Below are 18,258 nucleotides of genomic sequence, written 5' to 3'. Positions count from 1 at the left end.
GTGTCAGGTCGGGTGACTTATTGCATGCTGTCAGTCCTCTCGAACTGATTCTGAGGTGAGTTTCCGGACTTGGCGGCGTTGCAGTCCAGCAGTCTCAGCTTGTTTGGCACCCTCAGCCGCCTCCCACAGCCACACCCACGCACCCCAGGGTCCTTTTCCACCTGCTACCCGATGGTGAGCAGCTCTTCTGGGTATGGTTCCTCCTACTCTCTTCCCAGGCCTTGTCAGGACGACTGCATGAGGCCCGTCAGTCGCTTGCCTGTCAGTGACTTGCCCTGGAAGGAGACGGGGAGAGAAATGGAGGTATAGGTGACAGCCGTCAAGGGGCTGTCAACTTAAAAGCTTTCTCGAGGACTGAGAAAGAGCTCAGAAGAAGAAAAAGCCAACTAAAAGAAAAGCCAGCGCCAAAAAGCTTCAAGTAGTGATGGACATTTACAATAGAGTCATTAATTATTGTCAATAAACACACACAAAAAATGTACTTAACTATTGATTTATACATTTCGTGAGTATAATATTTTTGCAGGGAGCTGCAGTGTATGGTCACAGATGTGTACACACCGAAGGCTTCACGTGTTGCTGTGGAAATATTAATACCCTGTCATAAAGCAAAACAAAACAAACAGGACAAACAAACCTGTGAAGCCAATGGTGCAGAGCATTGGAATTTATAATCCTCAAAGCTCTTTCACATTGTATAACTTGGGTTTTTTTTTTTGGGGGGGGGGGATTCTGTTTGTTTTGAGTCTCCTGTTTAATGTCCTTCGCAGCAATTATTGATCAGTCATGCAGGTGGACAAATCAATATGTGTACTATGTGTACTGGTCAACTTGTCCTTCATTCAACTGTGCATGTCCAGTAATAAAAAGCAGGAACCAAGATAACTATTTTATGTAAAAATTCATCCCATTGCTTCCATGATTTTGCCCGTGCAAAGCAGCAACAATAGTCATAGAATGAGTAGATATGCTAATTTAAACTCTATACTATCATTTACTATACGGTACTAGCGTTGTTGTACTTGATAAAACCTGAGTCATGCACTTTTCTTTCTACTCTCCACGAGAAAGGACAGCAGTGGTTTGTACGACAGCCTTCATTGATCTGGCTTTAATGAATGCTGTTTTAAGAGGGAAACGCTGAGGCAGACGGACACTCACCACACTGCGAGTGAACTTCTCCAGGGAGGTGCGTCTCCCCTGCTCTGTTTCAAGCTGAAAAGTCAAAGACATATTTTGCTTTTACATGTGAGGGTGAGAGTTCAGCTCTGAAAGGCTCGAAGGGAATTTGTCGCGGTTCACTTGTGTCCATGCCCCAAAGTTACTGTGGCTCAGAAGGGTCACCACAAACATGAGTAAAAAAAAAAAAAAGAGAGAGAGAAGAAATAACAACACAAATACTAAAACAACAAACTACAAGTGCATAGTGCACTAGTATAAAAGCCACAACAACAATAAAAAAGGTATAGCCCAAATAAAGAAAAAAGACATATAATAGTCAGAACACGAACAAGAAAACAGGAATGGTGACACAAGTGAAAATCTTAACAGAACTACAACAAAAATATTCCTTCTGCAACTTCACTCGTTAGCTTTTGCATGCATGTTGTAGTTTTTGCGTTCATATTGTAACCATAGTAACATTTAGGTTTCATGCAACTGTTGCTCCATAATTTTAAAAATAAATGATTCTCAAAAAGCGCTTCGATTAAAAGAAATAATAGTTCATGAAGTTTGTGAGTGTCAATCCATGCTTAGATGAGTAGGAAATGAGTTCTGGTACATTGACAGCTACATGGAGAGCACATCAACCAGAAATAGACCCGTTGATTGAACGTCTATAGACACACTTACTTTCTTCCTTGCCATCAGCAGATCCTGGTATACATTGGAACGCAGGAAACGTGCATAGCTGTCACTTTTCATCAGCTTGTAAATGTGGTCCTACACAGATAGAAAGATGAGATACATGGAGAGAAAGAAAGAGAAATCCAGATTTTCACCTGCAGCAGGAGAATGAAAGTGTGTGTGTGGGGGGGGGGGGGGGGGGGGGGGGGATTCTCCCCTCTGCATGCAGTGTGGGTTTAGGGCTGTGTGAGCTAACGACATGCAAAACTCAAAGTCAAGCCCAATAAACTGAGTCAGACGGCCTCACAGGGAGATGATGGTTGTTAACATATTGCCGAGTAACTGACAGGAGAAATAATTTCAGTGTTTAACTCTTCACTCATACGCTGTTCCTCCCTCCCTTCCTCCCTCACTCCCTCCTTTTCTCCCTCCTCCCTTGAATGTTCATCAATCTCCCAGTGAAGCGTATTGTCTCCAAATCACTCCACAATATAAAGCCATTAGTTGATTCTGGTGAGGCATGTGAGAAAGACAAATGGGGCAGACAATAGTGCGAGATGGAGCTACTAAAGAGGCATCTTTGACATAGATCGCTTGGAGAGAAATTAAAAGCCACATATAACTATTATCAATGATAAAAGGAAGAGGCATTGAATTTAGAGCCTTACATATGATGGCTGTGAATTCTGGTGCACAGAGAATGATCTATTCAACCTTTTATGAAACTAGTGACCGTTAACTGGTAGTTTTTTAATTTTTCTTGTTGAATGTTGGCTTCCAAATACGCATCTAATGCATTTGGCAAGTCATATCTTGGCATCTTTGTTGCAAATAGCATACAAGCATATTGCAGGATAGAAGAAGTGTGTGGTCGCTGACAAAAAGCACATGTGTCACATATTTTTCCCTAAAAAATGGTGACATGTCAATGATTGCATTCAGTTTTAGACTTTCCAGCATTTGAGTGGTAAAGTATGATGAAACAACTTTCTCGGGTTGTATTGCAATGTGTGCCCTGTAAAGGGTAGAAGGAACAAGCAAGACGGCTTATGAAAAAAAAAAAAAAAAGAATAATAGCGAAAGACAGGATATAATAATTAAAATTAAAGCCAGTTTTTCGATGAGAAATAGATTTCAGAGAAAATGAATATCAAATAATATTAACAAGATATGAACCCCACCTGAGTCATCTTAATGTAAATAGATGTCTCAATAGTAAAAGAGTTGCTTCCTTCACCTCAGCTGATGTCACTGGTTCTCATGTAGAGTCGTATTAAAAGACACTCTGATGGTGTTTACTCACCAATGTACACATAATCTGCATGGACAGATTGGTATCTTGTTCAAATTATAACAATTAGATCATGAATATTCTGAACTGCTAATTCAGAATTAAAGTGATTTCTTCGATGTGATTAGCTGGTAACAGATGTGAGAAGATTCACTCTTTCGTCAATGTTTTCTACACAATAAAAAGCAACTGCTGAATTATTGATGTGTGTGACTGTCACCCTTGTCACACGAGTTAGCCTTTGAGCTGAGAGGTTGAAAGAGACTCCGAATGGCCTTTGAAGCACATGGATTATTTTGTCACTCTGTGTTTTAAACGTTTTTATAAAAGCCTGATGTTGCTGTTGCATTTCTATGTGAAGGCGTTTGAGTTTATGATCCTTTTAAAGGGGGTTCACTCATGTCTTTTTCTTCACGGTTTTTAATCTTTCATTTAAACTCAAGAATGTAAAATATATGGTTTCTGAGGGGTCCGCAGCTAAACACAAGCACTGCTATTCAGTTTTAACTCTAGTTTGAGTTTAATAGCTCAGCAGAAAAGTTGTGAAAAGCAATGATCCAATCAAAGCTCAAAAGCCTGATCTTTTTGATTCCTTCCTTTTTCCTCTCGTCTTTTATATTCCTCCCACCTGTGCATCCTCATAGCTGTACCGTCCAGGGTCTTTCAGGTTTTGGCTGGTGCGTTCGTAGCTGTGGGAGTCCAAGTTGATGGAGCTCGGTGCTCCATCTGCAAGAAACTCTGCCCAGATGTCTTGCGCCCTCTGTGCCACTTCCTGCTGCGGCATCCTCTTCAGATCCTGCACCGCCAGCCAGAACCTGCACATGCACAAATTCATATCTACATCAGTAAGCTATGAGATTTCTTGAGCTTTGGACAATGGATGGATAGGTGAAAAAAAAACAGAACAGCTGAATAGCTTCTGCCACGTATGTGTCGAGTTCACCACTTTAAGAGAGTTTTTGTTCTCTGGTTGGACTGAAAACACACCCAACTCTGAATAGACTTCACTATCCCTGCGGTACAGAGTTTACTCCACTGAATATATGGGAATATTTTCTATTCTTGCAACCAAAATTATAACATATTGCACCTTGAAAGCAATTTCCTTCCTATTCTGTGTTAAAAAGCCACGGGACAGTTTTATTTGTTTCCAATCATCCTGACCATTCAAATTTCATTTGAATATTATTCGGTTCACTGATGTTTGATGGCGGTGTCTTTAAAAATTATAAAAGAAGATATATTTGCATCCCGAAATGTGTCGTTGAGAATAAATGGGAAAGACATTTTTGAAGGACAAACAGTGCTACTGAACTGTGTGAGACGCCAGAGAGCCTCCGGTCGGCCCTCTCTAATATTAGTTTGTATCTATATTGATCTGTGGACTGGTTCAGCAATAAAGGGAGAAACACCTCTGGGGTCTGCTTCTCTCACTCACTGTCATTCTTTCTTTCTGTATGGCTCCCCTCATAAAAGCAAAAGCAATTAAAGGCCCAGAAAAGGAAAACAAGGGAGAGGGTGAGATACGGGTGAGGACACTAGTGGGACGGATGGAGGATGAGCGTTGAGATGGGTATGTGCTCCCTATCTATTTGTTTTTTCTTCCTCTGTGTTTTATCTCCCTCCGACGTATCAACGACCTCCATACTATCGGTTGATCCCCTGACTGTCATTCGTGACACGTTTCCCCTTCTCTCTCACTTGGTTTCAGGGGTGTTCACTCTCTCCAGCCTGTTATTACTGCTCCGGGGCATCCGGGACCAAACATGATGTGCTCAGTGAAGATTGTTTGTCTCAATGAGAGGACAACCCGTGATATGTACGTTATGGTTAATTAATGGAATTACTTCAAAGAATGACTGCGCTTAAAAAAAGTAGCTACTTTTAATTTCAAACAAAACAAGAGACAATTAGCGAGCTACATTCTAATATAGTTTCTCACATAAAACCACAGAGCGACATTACAACATACACACATATCACCACAGTTTTTCCAACATTTTGTGACAAAGCCTCTGAGCAACACTTTAGGCTCCAACCTCATTTTATATTCTTCTGTTGTACTCCTGTGGATTGATCTTTTTATACCCAGGTTACCAACAGATATTATTCCAACTGCATTTCATCATCTTTTGTGTCACTTTCACAGCAGCTGAACCTTGTGCTGTGAAAAGTCCCACTGTCTTCACTTGTCCTCAGATTAACTTAATTTGTTTTGCTTATTCATGATTTCTTGGAGCCATTGTGGCTAGTGCTCTTTCATTGGCTGGAAATTGTTAAACCTTAACTTCATTGTTTTCAGTGTGTAAGTGGGTTGAGGTTGTACATTGGGATGTGAAAGATGCCAAGGAGCAAAAGGTTTTGAAAGACAATGTCACACATTGTTGATATATTTTTGTTCATACAAGCAGCACCTGACAATTCAATTGGATTTTTTTTTTTACATTTTTTTACTGTGTTCCCATTTGTGACCTTTATAAACCTGTCAGTGTGAAAACGCTGTGCATATTTGCCTTCTCCATAACTCCAGGAAGCATGTTTGGGATGGTAAATATTAATCTTCATCTCTCAGTGCAGTCGATCATCTTCTACAAATATTCTCTGACTCCTGTGTCTTCCTTCCTCACACCGACCACTTGCATATCCTCCCTCTCTCCTCTCCTCTCCTCTTCTCTTCTCTTCTCTTCTCTTCTCTTCTCTTCTCTTCTCTTCTCTTCTCTTCTCTTCTCTTCTCTTCTCTTGTCTTGTCTTCTCTTCTCTTCGCTTCTCTTCTCTTCTTACCTGGAAGACTTTGTTCCCACTGAACTGAAATGAGCCAAAGACGACCATAAAAGCATGATTGTGTGCTCACCGCAGGTTTTCTGAGCTAAACTCAGACTCCAGAAACTTGAGGAACAGGTCCTGTCCTGCCGGGTCCTTCAGGGCCTCCTCCAGAGAGAAACCCCACTTCTTCACCCTCTGCTGACTGGGCTCCTTACTGAGAACGATCGGACAGGAATATACATTTAAAATAACATTCGAAGGGATTGAATTGCAAGGTAATATCGCAGAGAAGCACAGCAAAGGGATAAAAACATTAAAATCTGATTAGTTTCAGAGAGTGTGATATTGATGCTTGAAAAGCTGCTCATTATGACAATATTCATGTGAAATCCAGTCATTATAATCTCTCATCCTGGAATTAATTATTTCAGATGAATTATCAAGCTACATTAGGCACAATGATTATATGTCTGCACTAATTAATTCCAGCATAACTCAGACAACCACGATTTCAGAGCCAGACTTGTTGAGAGCTTTGACTGCCCTCTTCACTTCATTGACACTGCCCTATAACTGCTCAGCAGGTGGTCGATAATTTGACACACGACTGAGTGAATACACTGAAGCACATTTGACTTTCGTTCATTGACAAACCTGTAAATAAGCCCCTATAAACACCCCGTACATGAGTGTCTCGTTCAGTGGCAATTGGATTCTTATACGGACTATTCTTTATCCAAATTAAGTACATGTGCGACAGTAAAAACTATTTACAGAACGAGATAATAAATCTCTTCTGTTTTTTTGAGTTTGGACTAATTGATGTTAAGAAAACCGAATGTGTCCTGAGACCTTTTAAATGCTACAACAGCTGACATCATTTCTAATTATCACTTGAATTAAAATGAACCATAACATCACATTTACCTCTTGAAGGCAACATTTCTTAAGCATGACAAAGAAAATTTCATATTTGCCTGCTTGTTGTAAACAGCTAATTAATTATAGATAAAAGGTCATTCAACCACATGTAAAATTAATTCAGAAAAGCATAACGTTTACATGTCATTAATTCTGTCTTTTTAAGTAGTTTGTGCACAAAAAACATCGTATAGTTCCAGTCTATGTGTTTCTTTAATAAATTCAATTAAGACTACTGTACCTTGACTCCAGGTCCCACAAAGACGGGTCATCAGTGTTCCAAGGGTTGGACGGTTCAGGCGCCGTCACAAACGGGTCGTAATCCATGTACTGCTCAGTGTAGGTTATCAGGCTGAAACACACAGACGCACGCACACACACACGAGGAAATAAAACAGATGATCAGAAGTGGAGTGCACAGAGAAGTTTTTAGGGACCGAACCCTCAAGACAAGAACCCTACTGTTTTCGTAATGTTTCTTATTATTGCTTTTTCTTCTCCTGATGAGAAGAAAAAGCCTAAACACCCCTAAATACACTCAAATGCTGACCAAATTAAACTTTTTTAAAACCATTTTCAACATTGAAGTGGAGGAGAAAACCCTTCAACTCACTGTGGGATGGGATGACTCGGAATTTTTGAATTAATCCAACTTTAAATCAGGAAATATCATATCATGTGTTTGGTCGTATTGCAATTTTCGTCACTTTTGTGTCTCGGGTGTCGGTTTAACAACAAAAAGATTTTAAGCATTGTACATAGCACTACAAACATGTATAGCCTTTCATGGCCACCTGTGGAGAAAACTATGACCTCCAATGAGCATTTGTACTGAATGTCATGCTTGCTTGATTAAATAAACTATTATTGTACTTATCTGCTACACTATTTGCAGTTGGATCAACAAGCCAGAATGTTTCAGCTGCAGCCGGACACTATGAAGCAAGCAAACTAACAAGTGTATATTTTTCATCTTGTTATCACTTTAAAAGATCTGTGGAAGTACAATATGAATAAAATTTGAGTGATTGATAGTGACAATTCAAATACAAATGCAAGTTTTGTTAAATTTCACTCATTTATATTTATTCTCATTATTTACCCCGCTTAAGAAATAATAATTTGTTTTTCAAGTTCAATGAAATAATGAAAAAAGTGATTTTAATCTGAAAACATCAAATTAAGAAACCATCATCTATTTGCTTTTTCTTCATATTTGCTATTGTTACATAACTCCAGGTCAATACATGCTCTGCTTACATGTAAATCATGAAAAAGGAGCATCTGTTCTGACAAAAAAAACCTCACCAAAGCTCAGATGTGACCCGCCTACCTCTCTTTGATAATCTCAGATAAACAAGGACGGTGGGATGCGTTGAAGCAGAATATGATCTACATCCACAACAACTGCAGGGCACTGGAAATGTTTTCCTTTTAACAATGATACAAGAATTTACTCCTACACTATGCCAACCACGGCAGCGCTATGCTCTACACTGAACAAATCATACATAAAGGTGTCTGCGCTGAGGCTATGCTGGCCAATAATTCATGACCTCAAGCTGTTCAGAGGAGACTAAAAATTAAATATGTTAAACACCTCTTCTGACAGCGAGCACCGTAACCTTACTGTGAGGAGAAGCTAAACAGGGAATGTTCAGTGATGGTACTATGAATTGGTGAGGCTGATATAATCTCTAAAAAGAACACATGCTACTCGTAAAATTTAGGTGATGTGGTTGGTGGTCATGTAGTGTATTCATGAATTAGTGTATTATACAAATACATGCAAATGCGAAATGTATTATACAAAACAGCCAATTGTGAATGGAACAAAACATTATAAAGCCAAACTTTCAGCACCACGGACAGAGACACAGTGAAAAATTGAAAGAAAACACTGACAAAGCCACATGGTTAGCAACATTATTTCGAGAAAGACTTTTTATTATTAGATGTATTGCATTCCTTATGCATTTAATGCCAAAATATGGCATTAAATGTGCATATTGCTTTTACACATATTGTTTTTACACACACACACACACACACACACACACACACACACACACACACACACACACACACACACACACACACACACACACACACACACACACACACACACACACAATGTTTGACTGTGTGAACTCACCAGCTTAATCAATAGCAATGACATTGATCATAAATCAGCTTGTATTATAGTTTTTGGCTAAAAAAATTAAACTGAAAATTGAAGAAAAGTAGAAAAAAAAGTAAAAAAAACAGGTAACTCATAATTCCATTTCATCCTTTTATGTTGTTGAATTGTTCATCAATGTCTGTAGCTTCAGTATCTATAACTATCACCGACAACTGATTTGATCCTTTCACTGTGAGTTTGAATCATCATTGGAAAAGTAGAAAGTACAAATAAATGTGTTCAAATACATGCAAAGATTCTACAAATAATCTCGTACAGAGAACATTTAAATTGATTGCTAGTGTTGTGACTAATAGTTTATACCACCTCAGTTATGCTATGTTTAATTTTTCTGATCTACAAAGTCACATTTAAGACTAATATTGAATAAACTAAGACTGCAATGGTTCACACAAAACAGAATTCGGTGTTTAAAACAATGAATGCGAACACTAAACCTGTGAGTCAATCACTATGCTTTCCAAGTGCTCAAGTGACTTTTGTTGACACTTTAAGTAAAATAAAAATATGGTAGCAGTTCTTTAAAATGTTGTTGTACAACATGATTTTTGTTTGTCCTGTCTGTGCACTTTTTGGGTTGATGTCAAAACTGCTCTGCGGAGCTCCAATTACAATCAGCTCCACGCAGGAAGGCAGGAGGTCAAAGGGTCGTAGAGGCAGAGCTGCAGAGCAACAAACAGTAATCACCGTTTTTCTGCTCTGCTGGGGAGTAATAGCTGTCCTGAGTGACTGAGCACAGGATGGGAGGTAAACAATCAAGAATATCGGTCACCCAGGAGGAACAACTAATGCTGCCTGCACAATATTTGTCTTTGTTTTGTGTAACACAGCAAATAACAGGAACACATGGAGAGAGAATTCCAAATAATCTCTCGATTCAATAAGATAAATTAAATAATTTTTTTTTTGACATTTTAAAATGCTAAATTTTTAGAGCAGATGATTTCATTCACTCAATGACAATGTAACCTTGATACAACATTAGGTTCCACTTAGAAGTCACTCCTGTATCAGTGCTGACATGCCGTAAGTAATCAAAAGAAGCAAAATGATGACCTGTCATTATTCAATTAGCAATCTGAGCTAATTTTCCTAAGTTGCAATCATATAATGAGATGAAGATGTCTCTTCATTCTAGCTGAATTTTTCAGCCGTTGATGATTGTTTAAAAGGTGGCAGCGCTCTCCTCTCCTCGACTCAAATATAATGAAAAGCACTGATGCATAGAGGAAGCAGCTTATGCATTTTACAGTCAATTCTCACTACAGTGGCTGCTCAGCAACTTCATTTCAAATCATTGTAAATTTGTAAATCTATTATTTTCTCAGTTCTGTGCCAAGGCTTATCTACAAAAATAAATAACACACTTGTTTCAACATAATTATCAAAACCCGTTGATGGGGAAAATAACACTCACTGTACTGGTCTTTTTAAACATACACTTATTATGACTTTATGCTGCATGTAGAAATGAACTGATTAGACTAGAATTGTGTGCGTGTGTGTGTGTGTGTGTGTGTGTGTGTGTGTGTGTGTGTGTGTGTGTGTGTGTGTGTGTGTGTGTGTGTGTGTGTGTGTGTGTGTGTGTGTGTGTGCTCGACTACTGTCAGTACATATAACCTTATCTATTTTTTGTAATAACTTCCAATATCTGATTTCTTATAGTCAGATCAATAGTCATTAAATTAAAAGTCATTAAATTACCCTTTTGTTTTGAGATGCCCATTACTATAGTTTCTCTCCTTGAGAGTGCATTACATCACCATGCAGTAAAGCAAATAGAACCAACAATTTATATTGATTTTAAAAAATCCAAAATGAAACTGGATTCAATGCACACAATGAAAGAGAAAACGATTCTAAGTGAAAAATAAAACTTCATCACACCAACAATAAAAATGATCGGACACTTAAAGACCTCAGCCTGATCAATGCCCTAAAAAAGTATTTTCTATTTCCTTTTGAGAGGCGTGGGCATTGACTCTGCAGTTCTGAGCCTTGTTCTCTTTTGAATGTATGCTTATTATCAATCAATATTTAATTTAAACTGGGTGGCCATTTGTTACAATAAGGAGCAAGTTTGTTGTATATTTGTGTTTGTTTCAATTAGCAAACTGAGTTTTGTATCATATAATCTGTAGCTGTATAAAAGTTGAAATACAATGGGTTTTGAGAAAAAAAAACAACAACTCCTCAACAGTTGGATTTATGCACCACCCGCTCTGTACTAATTTTAAACAACTTTTTTCATAGATGAAATGCCAACTCGTTGGACCAAGATCAAGTTACTGCACTCCCACTTTCTTATAAAGTTCCTCACCACAAAAAAATGGAAAAAAAAAAAATATATATATATATCAGCAAAATATCTGCAAACTTACTAAAAGTATACTGCATCTTATGATCCAGTTTTTCCTCACACAGCTACAACTCTCTCCAATCAAACTGCTTTTTTCCCCTCCAAACTTCTTCTAAATGTCAAACTTGAAACGGCTACATGTTTGGATGGAGTGTCACAATCTAAATTACTTCCATATCTGCCAATTCTCAAGTGGAGATTCAGTAAAGGGTACGCTAGTCGAGCTCAGGTTTGTTGATGAAAAATGACCCGAGAGCGAGCAGCAGATGTGAAGGCGGCCCCGTTTATGAGAAAGGGCTGCTGTCACCTTCAAAGTGTTAAACAGGGGAGGTAAAGATTAGAGATGCTCTTCATTTTTAAATGTGAAATGTACCTTTCAGCAACTTTGGACATCTTCATACAGTGACGATCTAGCTGGGCGTTCAGGAACAGGATCTGATTGGGCAAAAGACGGGAATCAGTTTGTAACAGAATGGTCACAGATAGCTGCATGGGTGCTTTGAATCTGATTGCATGATTCATTTGTGTGACTGCACATCAGAATACTAAATAAAATAAGAAAAAATAAGGCACTATTTTCTCATATTAAAGAAATATTGTTCGCGTTTCTTCCGAATCCAACAGGACCCTAAAGATGAACAGTCTCCCAGGCTCCCAGTCTCCTCTGTGATGCTGCAAAAATCAATTGGTTATGCTGCAAAAAAAAAAAAAAGCTAACCCAGAATTTTTTTTTATTTTCTCCCCTTTCACAATGTACTGCATATGGAAAGGCCTTACACTTACCTCCTTCTCCACATCTTCCTTGGTGCCTTTTCTGCAGTGGTGTGAGGGAGTGTGTATGGGACTCTGAGACTGCGTTCCCTCCTCCGCCAAACCGTACACCGACTGTTGAACATGATCAGAGAGGAGAAGTGGGACAAGAAACAGAGGATGTGGGCTCATTCTTTTCTTGCTGTGTGAGATAAGGCATGGAAACTGTTGCATTGTCTCGATCGTTAAAGGGGGAAATGTTCACAGGTTTTGTCAATGTTGTGAATGTGAAAACCTTTTTTGGTTCTCTTAAAAGAGACATGATGAAATGAAGTCATGCCTCTGTTGTAACATTTGGTGCCAGTGTTGAATCACTTTATTATCCATCTGAAACCCAGTGTTCAAATGTTGCAGTGGCTACAATGGTGTAAATGGTGTGCACCAGCTTAGCGAAAGCACTGCAACACATGTATTTGATAACATAACAAAGACAGACTCATGTTAACTAATCTCCCTGCTGCTATTCTGGGTGACTCAAAACAACATCTTATGTTGCCAAATTGTCTCACAACACTAAACATACAGTTCAATATATCTGACTTTATTGGTGAACAAGCAGCACGTGTCAAAAGTGTGATGACATTCAATCTCAAATGGTTGATTATTTCAGTTCAATTTAAACCTAACTAAATTAAACCTAACTAAATTAATCTGAACTAAACTGAAATATTACACATTACAATTTTGAATCTGCAAATGAATGAAGTAATATACTGCATATGTAAAACACTATTAAAACTACTTTTAGAAGGTAACGTCTCATATGAAATAAAACAACCTCATACATTCATTTGATTTGATTGGAGTTTGTACCTTTTTAACTTTATGGGGATTCTTCATGCGTCTGCATTTCCTGATGTCCATCTCTGTGGTGTTAACACAGCCGGGCTGCAGAAACAAAGCATGAAAATGCGATTGAAGGCAACACTGATCACTCTTTTCTTTTCCAAGGTAGACTTTGGGGTGTTTTTAAAGCGTCCACACAGAACTGTAGAAAAACTGAAAATAGGAGGGAAAGTGGAATGAAGATGATGTTAGCAGCAGTAATCTACCATAGACAGCAGCTTACCACTGGTCTGTGAACGTCCCAGAAAGCTCTCTCCTGACTGTCAAGGATCTTCCTCTCAGTTTTATCTTTTTTCCTGTCGATCCTGCAGATGAGATCAGTCAGTGTGAACACGTGCATATTTCCCAGCATCAGCATCACATGCAACGTTTGAAGAATAACAAGAAGACAGGAAATCTTCAAGATTTCTTTCATCTGTGCACAATCCATGAGTTATTTTTTTTTTTTTTATGTTTGCAAGCTTATGTTGGAACATGCTGATGTATGCTGTGGTGTTAGTCCTGTCGTGTCATATTCCAGTGGCTTTTCTGTTCTTTTTAGATAAAGCTACACTTTATTGAGTTGATGGAAATTATGTCTTCATTGCTGTCTCTTTAACGAGCAGTTGGACAGTTTGGTGGGAAGGCGAGAGAGATGGATTGGAAAGATGAAAGATTTGTATGAAAAAGGATGCTGAGAATGGAGCTGCCAGGCAAGAGAGGAAGATGAGGGCCGATCATACGGTCGATGCAGTGAGGAAGGAAATACAGACGACGGATATGAGGAAGGAAGACACACAAGCTGAGCAAGTATTGGAACAAATTATCCGCCATGGCAAATTCTAGGGCTAAAATGTCCCCCAAAAAGTATCTCTTTAGTTTCAGAGACATAAACATCTGTAAGAAATATTATTTACTTCCGCCATTAAACTATTATATGGTGCTAAAAAATTGTTAATGATATTCAACCAGGATTGATACTTTAAAACACATTACCTTTAACTTATTTGCAAAGAGAAATAGATGAAAAACAAATATCCATGAAATACTCAGTCTGTGTGTTTACTTCTGACAATCTGTAAAGGTAAAACAGTGTTTACACATGAGATATCTTTGTTTATCCATTCAAGTGTTTCTTTTTTTTTACTTTTTTGTTTTTTGGATAGTCACTATAGGTTTTTTAGTCATATTTCTGGTTGACATTTTTGTTTCAAAAGCTCAATGGTGCAAGCTTGAGAGAACATCTTGTGGTAATTATGTGAATCTCCATTACAGGACAGGTTAATGAGTCCGCTGGATACACGCATCTCTGTAATACATGACGGTCACTTTGTGATTATACTCTATTGTTTTTTCTGGCTTCAGACGATGTCAGTGTGCACACTGCACTTTCAAGTGTTGCGATGGTAACAAAGCACACTTACTTGACCTGGGCCTCGGCCTGCATGTAGATGAACTCCCACTTTCTGGCAAAGGCTCTTTGCAGTCTGGCAAGGTTCTCCTGTTAGAGAGAATACAGAGACAGGACATCAGAACTGGGGAACATGTCAATAGAAATGCCTTTCTATGTGGGATTTGCATGTTTTACTTATGGTTGTGTTACTTTTTTTTTTTTTTGGATCATGCAGTTTTCAACCGCAGCATAAAAACACACAATTGAGGGCAATTGGTAACTGATTATCTGTCCTCTTTCCCTCTTCATCCAACTGAGGTTCATGGTGTATTCACCTTAAAAGGGTCACCTTTCAACACATTTGTTTTGTACTGTGGGAAGAAACTAAAGTATCAAGAAACTCCCATGCATATGCTGGGAGAAGAAACCCAAAGAGTGAACTCTAACTCTATTATGCAAACCACAACACCATCGTGCAACCGCAGAAAATGTATTGCATATGTTCAAATTACATGAATAACATATCAGGTCATTTCGTGGTTCTAAAGTACACTGAGAACCATCTTAAATCGCATACCATTGCAGACATAGACTCATGTCTGATCTTCCCACATTTTGTGTTTTTCTGCCCCAAGCTCCACACAGAAAATCAATACTTTGAGGAGATATCGTCGACGAATGGTTGGACACTCACCGCCTCATAATCTGCCAGCTCCAGCCTTGTCTTGTTCTGCATGGTCCGTTTGCACAGGTAGATAGCTGAAGGAGAGAGATGAAGGGATCGAAGGCAGGAATTTATCAGTACAGCCCTTCCTTTCACTCCGTCCACTCATCTGAGCATCTCTCATCCCCCGTGCACACGCCTCACTTCTCTTCACCTCCCACTCTGCAGAGTATAATCAACCTGGGCTGCCTGTCCATCTATCTGTTGCTTTGGGATTATGAGGCAGAGCGTAAAGAGGCAATAAACTCCCTGGCTCTAAACTCCAGCCATGAGTGTCTCTGTGTAAGGATAAAAGCTGGAAGTGGAACACTGATTGCCTAATCCTGTCAGCTGGTTCTCCCCACAACAAACACGCTGCTTGTTGGGTTCAATATGCATCCTGGAGGGAGGTTTATCTATTTACATTCAAGTATGATCTATGTTTACATTGCTGGGTTGGAATTCCTTCTGTTTTTTTCAAGACTAGTGGGTCAAGACATCAAAATCAAACTCAAAGTGCAACAGTAGTTTTTACTTTGTATGTCCTGTCCATAACCTATTTGTACCAGCTTTCATTGGATTTCATACTATCAATCATTCCCATGAAGGATTAATGTTCCATGCACATGTTTTATTTAGTTTATTTGAAATAATGAGTGAACAATCTCTGTATTAGTAATCACAACAGGGTGCTATGAATCCATTCTTGGCACAAAATACATTTAATTACATTTCTGTTGTTTGCTGTTAAATATATTAAAACACTTTGATACAGTTAAAACGCTCAGCGGGTGTAATGTTCCTAGTAGTGGTTTGTTTATCTAAGTCCATGAGAAACTAATTGAGTCTGTAGCGAATAAAATCCATGGGTAACGCTCGACGTGGAATCATATGCATAGGTCACAAATGACCAATGACATAGTACAAAACAATAATCTCATCACTTAATTCAGATTTCATGTCAAAGGAAATATCAGACTGATATAAAGCAATTGTTTAAATGCTATTAATGTAAGCCAACAGCTGATAGTATCAGTGCTGGAAATCTGTGATGTTAGGGTTATGGACATTTAACCACATATATCAAAATACTTCTCTACCTTAGACACATTTTTACTGGATTTCAAAGGCTATACATAATTGATTACTATCATTTGTTCATACCATGCATTAGTACTGGAAAGAAATATAAATTTAACCAATATGATAAACGTTTTTTTTTTTTTTCCCCAATCCTAATTCAGGGCCCTGTCACTATATACTACTAAATCAAGCATCATAACTGATAACCTATTCCTCTTTATAGATGTAATATATGCATGCAATGGCGCACCTCACTTGTGACCATTGTTCTTTCAAACACTATAAAAGATTTGCTCCTCACTGACAAGCTAGGCTCCACAGGATTCAAATAAAAAGGGGCCAAAAATGCAAAATGTCAAGGTACTGCAAAAAGTCTCTCACCATAGTCTGTGTTCTCCGGTTCCCAACAGTTTGATGGCCAGAAATATGGTGCCTTGAGGGGGAAACAAAGTGGAAATGTGAGAGTCAAAAAGGGTGCTGCATCACTGCCGATTATCTACTGAACTTCAAAAGTTGTGATCTATAAGTCAAAACTATGAGGCAAAACTGAAGTGATGACAATGACCTTTGTGAGACAGTGAGACACAGCAGTGCACAGGACTGCTTTGTTCTGCCATGTGGGCCATCACAAATATACCTTTTTCTTTACTATCAGGACTCAACAGACTTAGAACTGAGTCCCAGCAACTTCCCCCCATCAGTAAGAGGCCCCCTGGGGCGCTGTAGAGGCGTGAAAGTAGAGCAGCAGCACAATAAAAGGAGCAAGTGTCGAAAGCTGGTAAACAAACAATAGCAGTGTAGAACAACAGGCAGGGACCAGAAGCTGATAGGACTGTTGTTTGACATAGCTCACAGGGTCTACAACAGTTTCACAACATCTGTGGCTCTTTCGCCGAGGAGAGATATCAACATGCTGTTAATTGTTGAATTTGCTTCTCTGTGTTTTTCCTTGAGTTGCTTTTAATTTGCCACCAAACCCCGCCTCCTCCTCCTCCTCCTCCTCCTCCTCCTCCTTTGTCTCTTGTCTTCCACTTCACTTTGAAGGAGGAGAACCAAGGTCAAAGCACAGCAATGTGCTCTGCCGTCTGGTTTAATTAAACCACTCCTCCAGTTCTGATGGAGGTCTCACCCTCCAACCAGCCCACCCATAGAAAGGAGAGCGATGCTATACGGAGATCACTCTAATCTGGGCACGAGATGCATCACCATTCCCCGGCGAAGAATTTGAAAAACATTGTATCCTTTCTTGTAATTCGGGAATTCAGGATTAACCAGTACAGCGTAATCAATCAGTGACTTTAATGTCACTGTCATATCTGTGAACGGTGAAGGAGGCGGGAAACAAATGTCAGCATGCTTGAGCTTTTTTTGTTCCCTCTCAATGAGACTAATAGTTCTCTGAGTGTTCTACTCTGCCACCACTCCCGATGTGTCAAGTTTTTGGTATTTCGCCGACCCAGCTCAAACCGTGGCCTGCTTTGGCTGCTCCCTTGATGAATATTTCAACAGATCAGCATTCATTTTTAATCGGGTCACAGAATCCCAACATAGTTCTGAAGAAGCTGTAGATAGTGGACAGAGCCTTTTGTCATTAAGCTCAAGATCAGTGTGTTGTAATTCCATTACGGAGCAAGTAATCTTCAACAAATGATTGCAGTATCATCATTAATTTAAGTAAGAACATCCCTGGTCAGAATAACCTTGTTAGACTTAATGAATCTCTCCCCATGATAATGAGAAAGATGTGTGAGATTGTGTATAGTAACCAAAGGTGCAAAGCAATGTTCATTGCTGCATAGAAGAAAAGTTATTGTTATCTATTTATAAAAAAAAAGAAAAAAGTTTCAGACTGCCATTTCCACTCACCCACCTACCATCCACGCTGTATTTGCATGTACATATGTGTAGGCACGTGTAGGCTGATGGGTATGTTAAAATAGGTTGGCAGCATTTCATATCTATCTGGTATTGACTAACTTTAAGTCGGTGCAGTTGTCTTGTTATCAACATAAAATCAAGCTCTTGTGTGCAATTTACAACACTGACTTGAATCTTTCCT

At 38.9% G+C, this 18,258-nt stretch overlaps 1 protein-coding gene across 1 annotated transcript in view; it reads right to left on the bottom strand.

Annotated features, from left to right (window-relative positions):
- Positions 1 to 224: 224 nt before the first annotated feature.
- The window catches only part of LOC308143085 (regulator of G-protein signaling 6-like), a gene marked incomplete at both ends in the record, with an annotated part of 78,521 nt that continues 60,487 nt past the window's right edge, over positions 225 to 18,258 (bottom strand). The window contains 13 exons of the mRNA XM_080513768.1: positions 225 to 275; positions 1,162 to 1,215; positions 1,849 to 1,944; positions 3,768 to 3,954; positions 5,991 to 6,116; positions 7,065 to 7,175; positions 11,759 to 11,820; positions 12,169 to 12,270; positions 13,009 to 13,083; positions 13,265 to 13,346; positions 14,445 to 14,521; positions 15,108 to 15,172; positions 16,581 to 16,632. Coding sequence (XP_080369894.1) covers positions 225 to 275; positions 1,162 to 1,215; positions 1,849 to 1,944; positions 3,768 to 3,954; positions 5,991 to 6,116; positions 7,065 to 7,175; positions 11,759 to 11,820; positions 12,169 to 12,270; positions 13,009 to 13,083; positions 13,265 to 13,346; positions 14,445 to 14,521; positions 15,108 to 15,172; positions 16,581 to 16,632 — 1,140 coding nt within the window. The remainder of the gene's footprint in view (positions 276 to 1,161; positions 1,216 to 1,848; positions 1,945 to 3,767; positions 3,955 to 5,990; positions 6,117 to 7,064; positions 7,176 to 11,758; positions 11,821 to 12,168; positions 12,271 to 13,008; positions 13,084 to 13,264; positions 13,347 to 14,444; positions 14,522 to 15,107; positions 15,173 to 16,580; positions 16,633 to 18,258) is intronic.

The sequence above is a fragment of the Blennius ocellaris genome (assembly GCF_963422515.1).
Source record: "Blennius ocellaris genome assembly, chromosome: 18".
In the NCBI taxonomy this organism is placed as follows: Eukaryota; Metazoa; Chordata; class Actinopteri; order Blenniiformes; family Blenniidae; genus Blennius; species Blennius ocellaris.
Note: the sequence above shows the minus strand (reverse complement) of the source record. Positions and strands in the feature narration are given on the sequence as shown.